Source organism: Pogona vitticeps, chromosome 3 (assembly GCF_051106095.1).
Source record: "Pogona vitticeps strain Pit_001003342236 chromosome 3, PviZW2.1, whole genome shotgun sequence".
Taxonomy (NCBI): Eukaryota; Metazoa; Chordata; class Lepidosauria; order Squamata; family Agamidae; genus Pogona; species Pogona vitticeps.
The window spans coordinates 181,683,193-181,702,697 of NC_135785.1; the positions used below are offsets into that span (position 1 = coordinate 181,683,193).

Here is a 19,505-nt window from a genome sequence, read left to right on the forward strand (position 1 = left end):
GTTTAATAATAGTAGTGGCCTCTTAATTGAATGCTGCACCTTTGATCCCATTTCCATTTTCTATGATATTTGTAGGATTACGAAGCCTTTAACTTTTGCTGACTGTGTTGGTGATGAGCTGCCTTTAGGATGGGAAACTGTTTACGATCAGCAGATTGGTGTTTATTACATGGACCATATAAATCGTGAGTAGTAGGGTTTGTTTGTTTTTTCAATAAAAGCTTTAAGCCTTGGCTTTAATTCTAAATACAATTGTACATAAGGGAGTGATACTGAAATTATAATTATATGTTCAGGAGCAATAGTTATATTTTAAAATTCTCCATGTTTGGGATATTATTCTTGAAACATGAAAAATGTATATGGTATTGTGTGTTTAGGCGAGTCTTTCTATTAGTTCAGTGGTTCTTAACGTGGGCGCTAATGCCCCCTGGGGGCGATTTCATTTTTCAGGGGGGCGGTAGAACAAAATGGGGTGGCGTGGGGGCGCTGGAGCAGAAGGGGGGTGATAGGGGGGCACTGGAGCGAGCCACACCTGTGAAGATGGCTGCAGCCTTTTTACAGTGTGCATGAATATGTATTTTCTTCCAATCTTAATTTAGTTTCAGAGTTTTCGTCTTGAAATTTTTAATTCCTGCATTGCGGTTTGTTTTTATACCCTTTTTATGTTTCTTTTTGCGTCTTAAAATTCCCTTGCAACTAAATCATTAAATGTTACTTTTTGGGGTCATTTCATTTTCTTGCAATTGAATTTTGTTTTCAGGGGTCATTGGAGTTAAGTGTCATAAATAAATAAATAAATAAATAAATAAATAAATAAATAAATAAATAAATAAATAAATAAATAAATAAATAAATAAATAAGATATCATCACCATGGGGAGGAGGGTGATGATAACTTCCTCAATGGCTCAAGGGGGCATTTCTTTCAAAAAGGTTGAGAACCACTGTATTAGTTGATGTAAAGACATCGTGATATATAAGATATATAATGTAGCTCTTTTCCAGGAGGCAGTACAATGGGATAACATTGGCAGCTTTGATAAATGGAAATGTTTGGAGCTAAATGCAAACTCTTTTCCTCAAGTATTCAAGCTAAAATAGTTTTTTTTTAAGAGAGAGAAAGAGTTGGAGAATGTTGAAGTCCTGATCACCTACAGTGGGATAAAGAGTTGTCTTGGGTGGTTTACACAACCATGCCTAAGAGCCTTTATACCTTGGCAGATTAGCTACTACAGTGGTGCCTTGCTTGATGACATTAATCCGTTCCAGCGAAATCGCTGTAGAATGAAATCGTCGTCAAGCGAAGGTAAAAAGCCCATTGAAATGCATTGAAAACCGCTCAATGCATTCCAATGGGCGAAGTACCTCAGTGTCCAGTGAAGATCCTCCATAGGGTGGCCATTTTCTGGTGCCTGTAATGTGAGGAATCCATCCTAAGCACAGCAGGGAGCCATTTTGAACAGCAGGTGGCCATTTTGAAACCCGACAATCAGCTGTTTTCTGATCGTCATAAAGCAAAAAATCAGTTCCCGAAGCAGGGAACAGATCATCGTGAAACGAAAAAACCCCATTCAATCATCGTTTTGCGATTGCAATAGCAATCACAAAAACCTCATCGTGAAGCGATTTCATCATTAAATGGGGTCATCGTTAAGCGGGGCACCACTGTAGATATATCTTGGAACTGAAGATAATGAAGCAGTCAGGATAATGACTGAAATATGGGGCTGGGTGGAATCTTGTGCTTAATTTGTCGAAATGTGGGTTAGAGCTTATTATTCAGCATTAAGCAAGCTCGGTGGTGGTGGTGTCAAAGAAGGAATTGTTTTTCACCTCTGTTGTTATAGCACCATTGTATTATAGCTTCACAATGTCATCTAGCAGAGTTGTATCAAGTGCTGAAGAATTTACAGTATTATGATACAAGTATAAATGGGAATTGATGGGCTTTCCTCAATGGCTTACTGTAATCAATTTACAAAGTGGTTGGAAAGTAAAAAAAAATTACTTTGCTGCATGACTTAAATAACTAATTGAAGTTGTGTTAAGGGGATATCAAGAACACCATCTAGTCCAGTTGTCTGTGATGAGATTCAGTTGTTTAGACCCTAGAGTGTAGAGATTGTATTTCTGTCTCCACTGCATTTTACAACTGGCATGTTGTCTTATTTTGTTACTTTGTTGTTCTGTTTGTTCTAAACTGCATGTATATATGCATAAATGCATAAACAAACAAACAAATAAATAAAAATAATAAGGTGGGGAAAGGTCATCTGAGAATGTTGGCTATGCTATTGCGATAATGATATAACATCCATACTTAACTTTTCCTCTTTATTTAACTCAGGTGAGATAATGGGTGTCCTGAATAAGTGGTAGGTTAATGGATTGAATGAGGGTCAGAAAAGTGAAGCCCAGATAGAATAGAGGTTCCATCAGGAGTCTTTTTTTTTTTTTTTTTTTTTTTTTTTGCACAATTGACTATTCAACCTTTCCTAACGAGGCTTGCATTCCTTCTTGAGGGTGTTTTGCACAATTTGGATGAAGGCCTAAATTCATCATTATCTCCTCATAAATTGGCCTGAATTGTAAAATAAAAAAAAGACCAGTTTTCCAGAATAATCCAGTTATTCAAAAAGATATGAAGACTTTGCATCCAAACCTGGATATTTCTCAACACTGTAAATCAGTAGCTTGGAAATAATTACAAAATTGTGGCATAGGTTGGGAATGCAAGCAGTGTTTGTCTTGAGGGGCTTACTAGCCTCAGCACTGGATATCTTCGTTGCAACATTTTGGGGATGGTGCAAAACATTGGGGTTTGTACTGCAAAGTAATCACAAAACTTCAGCATAGATTTTAAATGAAAAGAAGAATGTTGGATTTTTTGATGTTACCTAGAAATCCTCATTTGATGTATCTATTTACTTCAGTGTGTTCATTGGTATTTGGGGGTTTTCTTTAGGAACAACTCAGAACTCCAGTTACCGTATTTTTTGCACCATAAGACGCACTTTTTCTCCCAAAAAAACTGGGGGGAAAGTGCATGCGTCTTATGGAGCGAATACTGTCCCCTCCATGCCACCATCGCTGGCTTCCCAGGCCTCCGGAGGCCTCAGCAGGCCCCGCGGGGGCCTCCCCCAGGCACCATCGCTGGCTTCCCAGGCCTCTGGAGGCCTCAGCAGGCCCCGCGGGGGCCTCCCCCAGGCACCATCGCTGGCTTCCCAGGCCTCCGGAGGCCTCAGCAGGCCCCGCGGGGGCCTCCCCCAGGCACCATCGCTGGCTTCCCAGGCCTCCGGAGGCCTCAGCAGGCCCCGTGGGGAGTCCCCCACCACCACCATCGCTGGCTTCTGAGGACCTCCAGGAGGCTTTTGACCGGTAAGGTGCTGCTTTTTACTTTTTAAAAAATGTTCTGGGTGGGTTTTGGAGGGTAGATTTGGGCTGGGGGTATGTTTCTATGTTGCTTTGTGTTTTGGTGATTTTTTTGCAGTCCCAGCATGGGACTTGCTCTGTTTATTTATTTTTACTTTATTTTTTGGTATTTAAAAATTAGTTGCTGCTTTTTACTTTTTAAAAAATGTTCTGGGTGGGTTTTGGAGGGTAGATTTGGGCTGGGGGTATGTTTCTATGTTGCTTTGTGTTTTGGTGATTTTTTTGCAGTCCCAGCATGAGACTTGCTCTGTTTATTTATTTTTACTTCATTTTTTGGTATTTAAAAATTAGTTGCTTCTTTTTACTTTTTAAAAAATGTTCTGGGTGGGTTTTGGAGGGTAGATTTGGGCTGGGGGGCATGTTTCTATGTTGCTTTGTTTTTTGGTGATTTTTTTTGGCAGTCCCAGTGTGGGACTTGCTCTGTTTATATATTTTTATTTTATTTTAATTTTCAGTATTTAAAAATTAAGTGCGTCTTAACGTCCGGTGCGTCTTATGGAGCGAAAAATACGGTAATTTAAAATGGTACTGGTTGTATGATCATGTGGCACCAGAACTTTGTCAGCTCTGCTGACTTCCATTCTATTTTCAGACGAAGGATGTTCATCTGGCACCAGACTGTTATCTTCTTGGTACAAGGCATTTTAGCCTTATATTTCAGCTATTTCATACATTTTTCGGGGCTGTTTGTTTTTATTGTCTTGATTTTTTTGCATTGCATTTTAGTTTTATGATTGTTCAGAGAACCTTGGTTATTGATTGGGTTAAAATGCAATTTATTATTTATTTATAGTAGAGAAAGATCTGAATATGGAAGTAAAATGGAAAACAGAAGAGACTTGAGATGGACGAGGAAGAAGATTATGTAACGGGAGTGAGGAAGAGTGTGTTAAATTTTTAGGAACTTGTTTTTGCAGGTCACTGGAATTGTTTGGTTGTTTTATCTTAAAAGTAAGATCTGAATTTTCCTGTTCAAATTATATCATTAAAAATCTAAAGAAATTAAATAGAGTTTAGGGCCCAAAATGATAAAAGAATAAATCTCCATGTACAAAGAAATACTTTTTGATGGGAGAAGTGACTGGGCACTTTATGATTCAAAACCTTAAACAGAAGCTGTAACTTCTAACCTTTGCAGTGTACTTTCCTTTCCAAGTAGGCTCAAACGTATTCTACAGCCTATGGCCCTGTTAAATCAGAGGCCTCCAATGTGATAAAGACCTGAGAGAGTATGCCTACCTTAGCTGTTAAGCTGCTTTTGCCTCATTTGGAAAACGCTTTAAACCCAGCTGCATTACAAGTGCAGTTGTAATCAAGGGAGCTAACTGCATTGGTAAAAGGAACAGAGGAGGGCAGTGATGTGGCCAGGTTTTACAAGCAAGAGCACTAAAGTGAGGCGAATAGCAAGCCAAATACTATTTGGCAGGCCCATTATTTTTGCATACTAGTGGGTACTGAGTGGCAGGAGTCTTCTTTTCCTGAATGGCTCCAGCTTCAAGAAACATAATACTATACTTCATTTTTTGTTGGACCACCCATGTTTTAATTTGACACTCCCTACCTACTCTACATTTAGATTGGATATTTGTCATTGAGATCTTGGAAAATGAAATGTTCAGCTATAATTAAAAGAGCGTGTTTGATGTATGGGTTTATGGAGAGAAAGCAAAGGAGTATGCTGGTACTTTACTGATTTCAGAGTAAGTTCATAGAAATAGTAAGTGAAGCATGTACTACTGAACTTCCTGTGTCTTATTATTTTTCCAGTTCTTTTTGTTATGTATCATCCTACTTAATGGCAACAGAAAGAATTAGGGTTCATAATTTCGGAGTTCAACCTATGATTCAGTTCCTGCACAAAAATTCAGGTTGTACATAGAATGCTGGTTGCAAAAAGTGGTGCTTGGAGACCTTTTTTTGTTTCTCATGCTCTTTAAAAATTACATGAACTCACTGAAAGAGATAATTAAAGGTTTTGAGGATGTTATATCATGATGATAACTAACTTTCTTCTTTATCGGTGTGAGACAAGGTATCAGAACTGCTGAAGTGGTGCATAGTGGTAATAGGATTAGTGAGGACCAATAAACTAAAACTCATTTGTCCCTCATGCTAGCCTAGGCAGCTGGTAGCACCTATTAGATCTTGGGAGAAGTGGGCATGCTTCAAAAAAAAAAAAAAAAAAAAAAGCTGGTACTTCCCACTGTTTTCCAGTAGCAAATTCAGAGAATCTTTTTCTACATTTCATATGCTTACTGAAGTGAACACTATTGAAATACTATTTTGAATAGATTGCCATGTAAAATAGCTTTCCATGTGAGGATTGCTGTATGGCAACCATCATGTGATTAAAAGATAAAACTATAGCTCTCTATGGACAAAACGACAAATTAGACTTGAAAATGAAAGATGTTCTCATCTTCTTGTGAGCATGAGGGAATAATAAAGGGAGTTGCATGTTCAAAAATATAATGATGAACAAGACTTTATATTGGTACCACGCCTTGTTGCAAAGTGGCCAGAATCCTTTTCATCTCTATTGATGTAAATGTCAGTGGTGAATTTTCACAAGTTAAGTCAGCATGAATACACAGGGTGGTATAGTGGATAGAGTGAGGGACTAGAACTCTGGAGACCAGGATTCAACTCACAGGGAGAGTGGGACTGCTAAAGTCACTCCTTAAATATGTCACTTACCCTGAAAGCCTTACTAGGGTTGTTATAAGTTGATTCTGACTTGACGACACATAATAAGAAGTCAGCATAGGCGTTTGGTGTTACATGAAAGTCACGTGTATGATAACATATGCCTATGCTGACTTCTTAATTTGCTGTTGAAATTTGCACTGATGGCATCGTGGTGGCAGATCTAACAACAAGGATTCTGGCCAGTTAAAGTTAGATGAAAAATTGATGGAGCTCTGCAAGTTTGCTTTATTTTTTAGAGAGGAAATGGGTGTGGTTGAGGTGACATGCCTTTCAAAAATATTTGTGCTGATTTTGCCACTGAATATATCTGAACATTTTTTTTCTTACCAGAACTGACACAAATTGAGGATCCAAGGGAGCAATGGAGAAGAGAGCAGGAGCGTATGCTAAAGGAATATTTAGTTGTTGCCCAGGAAGCACTTAATGCCAAAAAGGAAATTTACCAAATTAAGCAGCAGCGTTTTGAGTTAGCACAAGAAGAATACCAACAACTGCATAAATTGTGTGAAGATGACAGTCGCTCTTATGCCAGTTGTAAGTTGATCTTTCCTCTCTGAATAGTCCACAGTTCAATTTGTATATTCCTAGGTGGATGAAAAACTACATGTGCAAATGATTCCTGTATTATTTATTATTATTATTTATTATTTATTTCATTTCTATCCCACCTATCTGGTCAGATTCGACCACTCTAGGCGGCTCATTATAGCAATGATTCCTATTCCTGATCCAGCAATTGGTAGTGGAGAGCCCTTAAAGAAAGCTAAAATATTCATCAGTTGTTCCTAGTTAATTCTTCAATCATTCAGTATCATGTTAAGAGTACAATTTTAGCTTTCAATTGTTATTTAGGTTAGATTCTGTATTTTATAAAGCCGACCATAGGCTTTTATTTATTCCTTTATTTTTGTATGCCACTTTGGCTAAGCCCATTTTCCACCTTACAAGCTTGCTTGAAGACTGTCTCCAAGCTTTATTAAGACACCATTTCACATACAGGAAAAATTGAGACAAAATATATCAAATTGGTGTTTTTATTTACACTTGAATTCAGAACCTCATGATATTTAAATAGAAAATAAGTTGTATCCAGATCACATTTATCACACTTAAGGTAAGTCCCATTGAGGTAATGTGAAAAGTTAATAATAACTGATGTATGGTCTCAGTGATTCAGTAAGAAGCTACTTTCAAGAAACTTACACTGGTTTCAGCTTTGTACTATAGTAACTTTGTATCATGCAACTTTTGTAAACCTGAAGGATGAAGAATTCAGAGAGATTATATCAGCTCTGGGAGAAAGTACCGTATTTTTCCATTTATAACATCAATGTATAAGATGACCCCCCCCTTTTCTAACCCCAATGTATAAGATGACCCCCCTCCTTTTCTAACTGCAAAAGGCAAGGGCACATGCTTAGCAAAAAGGAAGGGAGAAACGCCTCCCCTTCCTTTTTGCTAAGCCCTGTAAATGGCTGCCTTCCATGTATAAAATGACCCTCAATTTTTTCTCAAATTATTTAAGGAAAAAGTTGTGTTTTATACACGGGAAAATACGGTAGCTATGCTCTACTTGAAATTTTGAATGTGTACACTAGATTTTAGGAAACTCAATTTTAATAAACTCAGAACAACAATAGGATTTGCTGCCATGGTACCTTATCTATCAGGAAAAGAGTCGAAAATGGGTGGGGGTTTCTTAAAAAGGAATTTCTAAAGGTGCAGCTACAGACAATGTTAACAAGAAAAAAAGGTGAAAGAAAGCAAAATATTTTTTTTTAAAAGACCGATGTGGCTTCACAAAGAACTAAGAGAGGACCTGAAAATAAAAAAGGACAGATACGGAAAGTGGAAGGAAGGCCAGGCCACAAAGGAAGAGGAGATACTGGTAGCAAATGATTGCAGTGATACTGTTAGGAAGGTGAAAACTGAGAATGGACAGTGGTTAGCAAGAGACACTAAGAATAACAAAAAACATTTTTCAGGTTTAGGCACATCAAAAGGCAGAAAAAGAAATAGTGGCTCAGCTGCTGAGTGGGAATGGAAAAATGAGTTTGGTCTTCTCCCAAAAGACAGTCTATGAACCTCCAGGCAAATGTGAAGTACAGATGGAGAGAACAGGTTGAGATTAATACATAGTCAAGGAACATCTTATTACTTTGAACAAGTTCAGCTCACCAGGCCTGATGATCTGCATCCCAAGAGTATTGAAGCAACTGGCTAAGGAACTCTCAGAACCACTGTCTGTTATTTTCCTGAAATCTTGCAGTGTGTCTGAAGTGCCAGATGATTGGAGGAGGGCCATTGTTGTCCTTCTCTTCCAAAAGGACAAAAAGGAGGAACCTAGGAACTAAGCCTTATAGACCCCCTCCAACTCCATGATTCTATAATTATAATTATATAATTATATTCTATAATTATATAATATATAATTATATTATATTCTATAATTATAGTGAGTATAGTACAGAGCATGAATTTCTGTTGAATGATTGAAAAAAAAAAGACTTTGTATATAAAACAGGTTACTGATCATTTTTATTCCAGAACGGGTCATTCTGACCAAGGTTTTGAGAAATATGTTTTAATACAAAGAATGTTAAAAATTAGTGTATGAACACTATCTAGTATTTCTGTTATCAACTGTTTTCTGTTCATGTACTGTGTTGCTGTTAAGAGTTTTTCTGTAGAAGTTCAGTTTTCTTTCTGGTGAGATTTCACTAGTACCAGACTTGTCAGAAATAGAATCAGGAAAAACAGTTTAGTTATAATTGATGCTTTACAGTATGAGTCATTCTGTTTTTATAAAATGTTTTTCCATAGTTGTCAAAACTGTCAGTAGTTCTTGAAGACCAGCTATTGCAGGTTGTTGTAAAGAAGGACACTTCTTCATTCATTGAGCACAAATATTGGTGAATCAGGTTTTTTCTCCTTGATTAACTGGGCTGCTTGCAACTCTTCTGGAGTTTAGACAAATCGAATGCAAACTGTAAAGGCTTGGATAGAAGCTTTCCTTATCGCATATCGATTTCATAGGGGTAAATCCCAGTTTATTTTATTGCTTCTGAAATAACCAGTATAAAAAGTAAGATTTGCTTTATGATAGTTTAAAATCCATTTTTAATATCACCATGTTTGGTGTTTTACATAGAGGTTTGACTAGAGTCAACACAGCTTAGTTCCAATTAATCATCCATATGATTGTAGTCTTAATTAGATTTATTTCTAAAGCGCAATACTGGGCAAAGCTTCCAGTTTATATGTAGCTACTCAACATTGCTGTTCTCTTCAGTTTACTTATGGTAACTCATATTAAGTAGTATCTGAAAAGTGCATAGCCTATTCCTCTATTTCTTATGTGGTGTAGCTGTTACACAATTGCATATTTTAGTGAGCAGAGGTCTTCCTGTTCTCATTGGTATACCTGGGAGAATATCCATGACCAATCTTAACCATTATTTCATGTTAATTGCAACTGATGTTTATAACTAAAGATACTTAGCTCTGTCCTGTGAAAATAGACATGCATGCCTAATTCAAAGTTTGATTTTTGTGTAATAGAAGTACCGTAATGGTCTTCAGGTATAGCATATAAGAATCATGATGTGTGCATTGTAGAATATTTATATAACCTGTGTATCAGTCAGTGATATATCAGTTTGTTAAAAGTGTAATTACGGCCAAAGTAAATTAGAACACGGCCAAAGAGCCTGAAAAACCCACAACAACCATTAGATCCCGCCCGTGAAAGCCTTCACGAATACATTGTGTTTACCCTGTTTATTTCCCTGTTTAACTGTTTGTAGATTAAATGCCCTGCAAATGAACATTTCTGAGATTCTTCACAAAGTAAAATGCAGAAACAAGTCATTGTATTTGACTAGAATTAGTTTGGGCTAGGCTACTTTAGTGTCAGTTCCAGGCCAGTTAAAATGGCTGTTTTATATGTGGGATATCACTGCAGGCTGAATTTCCCACTTCATTTCTATGTGGTAAAAGCTGCCTTGTGAAAGTGCACTCATAATAAAATTGTAACTACTGTATTATGTCTGGTAAGTGTCTAGAAGAACACTGCCTTTCATTTGACACTGCTGAACTACTTACCAGAAAATATGTATTCTCTGTTATTTAAGTGCACTCTTATATATATTAAGAGAAAAAGTGTGAAATAGTCCTTCCAGTACAGGTGATGGCAAGAGGAAAATAGTACAATTCCAGGTGCCTACAGTGAAGCTTTTGTACTGATACCACCATTTTGGAGAGTGCTTGTTTGTGATTCTTCACTGTAGGATTTTGTCTATAGCACCTATGCTGTGGCCTGTATCATTCCATTTTACACGCAGTCATTTTGAGGCTACAGGTACTATAGTTGGGAGGGGGAGAATCCTTCAGAGAACAAACCAATTCTGCATAAATCTTTATTGTTTAGAGCAGCTATTGCATAGAGCTGCTGCACCCAAAGTGCCATGTAGTCATGATGATGTTTGGCAGGAAAAGAATAACGTAAGGAAGAAGAAGGTGGAACTAATTTTTTTCATCCCCCCCCCCCCAATTATAAAGTGTGTCTTTGCAGTGTTTTTAGATATTATAAGACTATAGTGATACATCTAAACTATACATTGCTGTTAGTTCAGCTGATGCACTGAGATGAACAGTTTAAGTCTGTGCTGCCATCTTAACTAGAGTAAGAGGTTCCTACAGAATTATGGCACATAAAATCTGTTTTAAACACATTACAAACTTCTGGAGTTTATTTTTGAACATTAAGATGTTTTCCATTTGTTCAGCCTTCTCTGGATTTTCAACTAATACCAAATATGACCCATGTCAGATTAAAGCGGAAATAGCAAGTCGACGTGACAGAGTGAGTAATTATTTTCTTATATTTTATACTGAAAATTAAGTTATTAATAATACATTGCAGTAAAAATATTGAGACAATAGCGTAGGCAAACAATAGTGTAGTAGTACTGGTCTCTCAGTATGATCTTTGGGATAAATTTGTATACATATTTTTTACCTTGGTCCTCTGAATTAATTTATGTTTCTTATAGAAAAGATACAGTGTACCTTTCTGCAGTGTCATTAAAAACTAAGAATAAACAAAGACATGTTTGAACATTTTAATCAGCCTTATACTGTTTGGTAGAAACCCTATATAGTTTGAACACCAGTCTTTTGCCAGAGGTTGTTCATGATTTTGTGTACCTTGGCTCAACGATCTCTGACACTCTGTCTCTAGATGTCAAGCTGGATAAATGCATTGGCAAAGCAGCTACCATGTTCTCTAGACTAACAAAGAGAGTATGGCTCAATAAGAAGTTGACGGCATATACCAAGATCCAGGTCTATAGATCCTGTGTCATGAATACACTCCTGTACTGCAGTGAGTCCTGGACCCTTGTGCACGGCAGGAGAGGAAGTTGAACACGTTCCATATACATTGTCTCTTGACACATATTTGGCATCACCTGGCAAGACAAATATGTGTCAGAGACAACGCATATGGAACGTGTTCAACTTCCTCTACAAAGACAAAGTTCCAAATAGTGTAGTCCTGGAATGAGCTGGAATTTTTAGCATGTATACACTACTGAAACAGCGATGTCTACATTGGCTTGGGCATGCCATGAGAATGGCTGACAATCAGATTCCAAAAGATCTCCTGTATGGGGCCAGGAAAGTGCCCCAGAGGGCGACCACAGCTGCGACACAAAGGTATCTGCAAGCAGGATCTGAAGGCCTTAGGAATGGACCTCAACAGATGGAAACCTTGACGTCTGAACGTTCAGCCTGGAGGCAGGCAGTGCAGCATGGACTCTCCCAATTTGAAGAGACACTTGTTCAGCAGGCTGAGGCAAAGAGGCAGTCCCGAAACCAGCAAAATCAGGGAACTTGACACAGGACAGATTGTATTTGTCTTCAGTGTAGAAGGGATTGTCACTCTTGAAGTGGCCTTTTCAGCCACACTAGACGCTGTTCTGAGACCTCTATTCAGAGCACGTTACCATAGCCTCTTGAGACTGAAGGATGCCTACAGACATGTGAGTGCACAGGCAACTAGATGTATATTGTCGTGCACAAGTTGTTTCCTTTAAATTTTTATACAGTTGAACACTAGAATCTTTGATGTTTTGTGTAGCTGGGAAGGTAAAGCAACTCATACCATAAGGAAGGAGACGATCATCAAACATATTTTTCCTTGACTTCTTTTTTCTTTTTTGTCCCAAGCTTTCTAGATTAAAACGAGAATTAACACAAATGAAGCAAGAATTACAGTACAAAGAGAAAGGAGTAGAGACACTGCAAGAGTGAGTTGAAATGTAGTAGACTATTATTCTGCCTAATTCTGGTGGTGTAAGAGAAACAAAATTGTACCTGTTGGGCAAAATTTTGTCATGTACTCTGTAACTGATTTGGTCTTTGTTGATTCAGTAAATATTAAAATTTTTGTGAGAATATTACCATGGAGACAGGATTGATCTCCTGGTATGAATTGTTGCTTGGTATCATTAAATATTCTGCCTGTTACTCGGTACAGGAGGCTGACATAATTTCTGTTTTTCCATATATTCCTGCATTTATAACAAGAGCAGGAAATCCAAGAGATCATGAGAGAATGTTAATTTCCAAGAATTTTAATTTCATGTAGATGCCAAGAAGGGGAAAACTGGATGCAAGGGTAACAGAAAGAGGAAGCTGTGGGCATGCCCACTGTTGGCCTTAGTCCTACCTACTAGGTAGTTAGTAGCCTCCCCAGCCAGATCTTAGAAAAGTTGTCTGTGGCCAAACTTCCCATACTTTGCCCCAGTGGAAAACAGACTTCTCTACTTTTGAACTCAAAATTCAAGATATATTTCAGATTGAAAGTTACCAAAATTTGTAAGCTGCCTTGTTTGTATTTGTATAATAGGATAGATCGTAAGATATCAAATGCTCACATGAATTACAAATTGGATGAAGCTCAAGCAATAATGAATGAGCTTCGAAGCATTAGGAAGGCTATATGTATGGGTGAAAGAGAGCGGCAAGACCTGATGCAGGTAAGACACTCTTTTGTAGTAATATTATACAAGACAAGTAATAATATTCTACAGTGCAATATTGTACTAAGGCAGATTGCTGCTTCTACATGGAGTCTGGCCACTGATTCACAATTCAAGAAAATTAAATTATGTTTGGTTCTATAACTATTTCATTTTCACATAATGTACGGTTCAAGCATGTTAATAGTTCTCCTTTAATTGATTCTTTTTTAGTATTTGTGGTGTATTCAAATTATGTAAGAGAGAAATATGCCTCTTTGTGTAATTTTTAGCATAGCCAGAAGCTAAGAAATACATATATTTTCATTTTTCCCCAGCTAAAGTAGCTTCAGTGATGTTGGGCCAACAAATGCCAAGGAAGAAGGCATGAATACTGGCATTCACACACATAGGTCATGAAATATATAATCTGCTTTGCCCAGTCCTGTGCTTTATGCAATTGCACATCTACCATCAGACTATTTCTAGTCCACATTTCCCTTAAACTGCTTTCAATAACAATTCAGATGCCCTTTGACTAGGTTATTTAGAATTATTTTGCCTCTGTGATCCTTCCTAACTCTTAAGATCAGTGTTGCAGCCTGTGATTTAAAAAAAAAATTCAGTCCTGTTAATTTGTTGAATGAGCTTTAGCAGTATAATTGACTCCTCTGGCTGTAGGAGAAAAAGGACAGAAACTTGCGCAAGATCAGCAAATACAGCAAAGTGGACAAATCGTCCCACTGGAAGGAAATAACTACTTTGTAATTTTGGCTTGATAGCTCAATGGTTTAGGTATCTGGCTGCAGAGCTAGAGGTTGGGAGTTCAATTCCACAGTGTGTTTCCTATATGTAAAGTCAGCCTTTGTAATCATGGGTAAATTGCACAGCCCCAAGTCAGCTCCAGGGAAAAAAAAGGAATGGTGAACCACTTATGTATATCCTCTACATGAAAAACCTTGGAAAGGTTTGCCATAAATTGAAATGGACAAAACACACACATACAATTTAGATATGTTCATTGTTGTTGATGGTCTTAGAGTAGATGTATATGACTCATTCTTGAGTAAATCTTTGGTAAATATGACTATTGTCAAACTTGATTACGACTAGATTGTGATATAGATAGTGAAGGATAAGGAATAGTAGACAGTGAGGTCTAAATAAGAATTCAAAGTTTTCGAGGCATTCCCTCTAATTTTAGTTGTCTGCTAAGGAATCCAGTCATCTATATACTCATACTCTTAACATAGATGTTTTACTGGAAATATATCAGTACAGTAAAAGAAAAAGGATTCATGAGAAAGCTGTAATGTAAGGGAAAGGTGTAATGTAAAGGTTCCCCTTGACATTTAGTCCAGTCATGTCCGACTCTAGGGCGCAGTGCTCATCCCCGTTTCTCTATGGCGACTTATGGCTTTTGTGTCCACAGAGAAGGCTCTGTGTGCCAGCTATGGCACACGTGCCATAGGTTTGCCATCACTGGCATAGAAGCTCAAAGACCACTTTAATATGTGTGATTTTTAAATTTTATTTACACATCTTGCATGTATTTGGGGAATCTCTAGGCACTGAAGGGATGTGGTGGCGCTGCGGGCTAAACCGCAGAAGCCTTTGTGTGTTGCAGGCTCAGAAGACCAGCAGTCATAAGATCGAATCCACACGACGGAGTGAGTGCCCGTCGCTCCCAGCTCCCACCAACCTAGCGGTTCGAAAGCATGCAAATGCGAGTAGATAAATAGGGACCACCTCGGTGGGAAAGTAACAGCGTTCTGTGTCTAAGTCGCACTGGCCTTGTGAATACGGAAGATTGTCTTCGGACAAAATGCTGGCTCTATGGCTTGGAAATGGGGATGAGCACCGCCTCCCAGAGTAGAACACGATTGGACAAATATTGTCAAGGGGAACCTTTACCTTTACCTAGGCACTGAGAAATTTATAAACATAAAACATTTCTAAAATCGCCAGCCAAATGATCTTGGAGCTTCCAGACTGAATAGAATACTGCAGTGTCGCTGTTTCAGTTGTCGTCTCCTGTTTCCAAATCAGCAAGCTTAGTTAAAGGTGGTGGTGCTTGGTTGTAAAAACACAGTTAAGATCAGTCTTTTCATTTATAATGCAGTATTAGAAATCTGGTAATTGTTCTTACGCTCTAAATCTTTCTTCGTCTTTGGTTTGGAGTCCTGTAGAACTGAAAATCTGTGATCATGTCCTGATCTGTTAATCTGAAAGAACTAGAAAGACTCTAGAAAGTATTGAAGGAAATGTTCTCTGAAGACAATACTTTCATTTTTGTTTTTATCTTGTTTTTCATTTTTTTTTTTTGGTTGCTGAAAGAAAATTGCTATCGTTTCTGCCAAACTGTTGCTCAAAGATATCTGTAGATCAGTGTTATGCTTTCCCAGTTGATTTTAAAAATAATGGCACTTGCCTCAAGTTAAAATCTCAGTTATGTCTTGTAACATGATCTTTATAGATATTTCCAGCATAATATTTCTGTTCCTTAGGTTTAGTTTTGCCAGTTAAAATATTCTTGTGTATACAATCTTGTGAGCTTTTTTAGTATTGGAGTTATTTTTTTAAATCTGTCTAGGCTAAGCATGCCTTCCAGTTGCTGTATGTATTATATTTAATTTTATTTTCATACATATAGCCTAACTTTTTATAAAAGGCTTTCTGTGAAAGTAGCAGTTTCATTCTATCAGATTATAATGGCTAGTATTCCGTTCCATAGCTCCAGCAATGTAATGGGTGTGACATCACTGGCAGCAGCAAATTGTCACGAATTTAAAGAAATCCTCACTTGATTTCGTGTTACACACAGCTTGTATGGAATGAGACAAAGTCATTTTTAACTTGAAATTGAAAAGAGAATAGAAAGCTCAATGGGTGTGTTTGCTGATGAATTTACTCCAACTACATGATGGAACTATGGAACAGGATACTAGCCAATGCCATAATGTACTGAGCAATCTTTATGCTGTTGTTAAATCCATTATTTTACAAAGAATTATTCAACCCTCAATGTTTATTTATTTATTTATTTGATTTATATACCGCCCCCATTAGTGCAAGTACTACATAGAATCTAAGTATGAGTTCTCCCCTTATTCCTGTTGTTTTTATTTTAAAAGAGTTTGGTGAAGCTGACAGATGGATTCAGAAATAGCTGCTGTATTCAAGAACCTTTGCAGGACTTTTACGGCTCAATCAGTGACTCCAGTTTACCTCAACAACACTGTGATGCTTGTTCTCAAACTGACATCATTGGAGAGGTATTTATGTCTTCTAATGCATTATGTTTGCTATGAAAAAAAGAGGCAGCTTCAAAAGGGGATGCAATAATATGAACAGATAAGAGAAAACCAGGCTTTGATCCTTTCTTTAACAGAACAGTGGTGTTGAAATGTCTGAATACAGGTAATATAATAAAAGCTGGTGCTTCACAAACATTCCATTCTAAACTATACAACCATGTCTGCTTTTTTATAAGTTAGTAAGACTTTCTTACAAATCCAACTACATTGGGAGAATTTCTTCTTAGTCTATAACATACTAGAAAGCAATCTGGAGATTTGTTTATTTACACTCTGGCTTTAATGTCGAGGCTTAAGTATGTTTTTAAAAAACGTTAGTCATTTATTTTGGAATTTCCAGATTATGGAATTTATATAGTTCCTCAGTTCTGTATTAATTTGTGAAAGAGTTTTACTGTCTACTTCTAAAAAACTTAGATGTATGCTTTTAACTACTAATTTCCCCTCTTTACACCACAGTTTTTGCAGTACAACCACTCTCCTATGACCTGTTTCTCCATGGAGGGTGGAGATACCACTGAGAAATAATTTATGAATGCATATTTTTGCCCAGTCATATTTCAATTATCTATTTCACATACATGAAATAGTGATTTTAAGTTTTCTGGTACCCACCGCTGTCCGGACTGATAACAGTATGTGAAATGAAAAGGAAATGTGAGAGGACTGTGACTTTTGTTTGAATCAAAAATAGAATAATCATTAATGTTGTCAGTGCAGTTAATTTCCAAGAAGTGTTCTGATGTTATTGCTCCACAGGCATGCAGCAGTAGATATTGTACACCAGCCCAATTCAGCATTCTTAAGCCAACTCAAAAAATATGATGCCCCAAACAACAAAATTATAACTTTTAAACTGGACTTCAGATAAGCATCAAATTTGGCACAGAGGTAGCGGGCAGTCTGCTGTTCCTCCATACCTGAATTGATAATGTTTAGGCAAATGGTTTTCGAGTTACATTTTTTAAGGTAAACTGTTTTACCCCTCCCCTTCCTGTACAGACCCCTGTGACCTTCTGTGTCTCCAATTTTAAAACAGATCAAATAGATTGAAGAGACCAAACTTGTTTCTCTTGAAAGGGAATGGTCAGTCCAGCCCCTTTTTTTATTTGGAAGGAATCCAGACATCTGGGGCTCTAATACTGAGGTTAAAAATAGTCATTTGAGAGGCAAAAAAATTCTGAGTTTCTTTCTTATCCGCAAGAACATTTTGGATGTAAACATTCTTCAAGCTTGGGGGGGAGGGTAAAAGGGGAAATTTTGAATCTGGCAGTCAAGACAAAATCAAATGACTTTCAAGAGAACTTTTTAATTCCAGCGTGGCCAAACAAACATTAAAAAAGTGTGCCTGTTTTTTAAAAGTTTTTTAAAAATAGAGAATAGATATTCAAAAGTTCACTCATTTAAGCTGTGAAATTACTGTTTTTTGCTTTGTGACTGGGAATGATCTCAAAGCAAGATTTACTCATGAGAAAGAAAAGATTTTGAAAGTGGAACATAGTTTTCTAACCTGCATTCTGTGGAGTGAGCATGGCAACACTAGTTTACCTGAGAGGATAAAGGGTGTGTGTGCTTCTCCATTGTACATGTTGTACCTACTCATATGTTTGCTTAACCATTTCATTTCATTAAGTCCAAAATAGTCCTTCAAATTATTTTGGCACAGAGGGACTACAGCCACATCCCAGCTATTCCTACTTGTCTTCTCCCAGTAACCATAGTACAGATCATGTGTTTGTCTTCTGGAATCTTCTAACACTGGTTAATTCTATTTGAGGGAAAATTCTGTTGGAATTTGTATGTAGAGTATGTATATGCAAACCTCCATTTTAAAAAGCCAGGAATTTCAGTTATTCAAAAAACCTCCAGTTTATGAATGTTGGATATTGTGCTTCTGTATTGACAATTCCAAAAAGCCAGAGAATGACTTGAAATTGCTGCACAATATCGTGCCTGTGTTGCCAGCAGGAAACAGGATGTCAAGCTTTATAGGGCAGCCTAAATGTTAGCAACACCAATGGCAAGATGGTCTACAGAATATGTTTTTCTCCTCAACAACATTCCCACTTGTAGAAAAACAGCCCTGACAATTGCTTTGTCCATCTTCCTTCTTCTTGGCTTCTGTGGAGGTGGGGATATTTCTTGCTCTGTGTTTTAGCATCCTGATGACCCCTAGTTTGTTGTGTGATGAGAGTCAGATCACACGTATTGATTAGTATGTGTAGGTTTTCTGTAGATTTATTACCTAAGTTGCTGTTAGACTAGATCAGATGTCCTAATGTAATCTAGATTTTCCCCTCACAGTGTTACTCTTTTTCTAATGTTGTGCTGATTTTTTTTTCATTTGTCTTTTCTTGCAAAAGTTTGGATTTGATGATCAAACCAGACATGCTGACAAAATAAAATTGAGTTGGCAGTATGAAGAGGCCAAGAAAAAGTAAGTGGACTTAATTGTTAACCAACTACAACTAGTTTATGCTTGATTCTTACATGCCAGTGATGATTTTGCCACAGATGCCCTAGCTGGCACCCAGAAATATTATTTACATAACATCACTGATTACTGTCCAGGCTTCGGCTTTTTGACATGAGGAAAAGCACGGGTTGGTTAGAATCCTGTTGTTGTTCATGTAAGATTTGTGTAATTTGCTATGGCTAATTTAATGAGATGCCAGTGGTGATCTTCGTCATGGTTTTATGGGTGATTGCATAACCAAGATGCACCATGGTGCTTCATTAGTTGGCAGCAACAAGTTACTCAGATCTGACATGAATATTAATAGATTTCTGGCCTTTGGCTAGTTGCCGCCAAGTCCTCAAAAGATTGTATGTTTGTGGTGGTTCGTTGCACTACCAGTTCTAAAAGTGTGGGTCTGTGTGATGCTCATGATATGTGGCATTTAAGGAACAAATCTGAACTTCAAAGGTAGGCAGAAAAATATTTGATCATCAGGATACTTGAACCAAAAAAGGTGTTGCACCTTTTTTAAAATTTGATTTGACAAATAGCACAAGATAG

General features: G+C 37.4%; 1 protein-coding gene across 2 annotated transcripts in view; it reads left to right on the forward strand.

Annotated features, from left to right (window-relative positions):
- The window catches only part of WWC3 (WWC family member 3), a 93,118-nt gene that overhangs the window by 42,009 nt on the left and 31,604 nt on the right, over positions 1 to 19,505 (forward strand). For both annotated transcript variants that reach the window (XM_072994380.2, XM_072994381.2), the window contains exons 2-8: positions 76 to 185; positions 6,475 to 6,678; positions 10,932 to 11,008; positions 12,376 to 12,455; positions 13,058 to 13,187; positions 16,304 to 16,444; positions 18,850 to 18,923. In XM_072994380.2, coding sequence (XP_072850481.2) covers positions 76 to 185; positions 6,475 to 6,678; positions 10,932 to 11,008; positions 12,376 to 12,455; positions 13,058 to 13,187; positions 16,304 to 16,444; positions 18,850 to 18,923 — 816 coding nt within the window. The remainder of the gene's footprint in view (positions 1 to 75; positions 186 to 6,474; positions 6,679 to 10,931; positions 11,009 to 12,375; positions 12,456 to 13,057; positions 13,188 to 16,303; positions 16,445 to 18,849; positions 18,924 to 19,505) is intronic.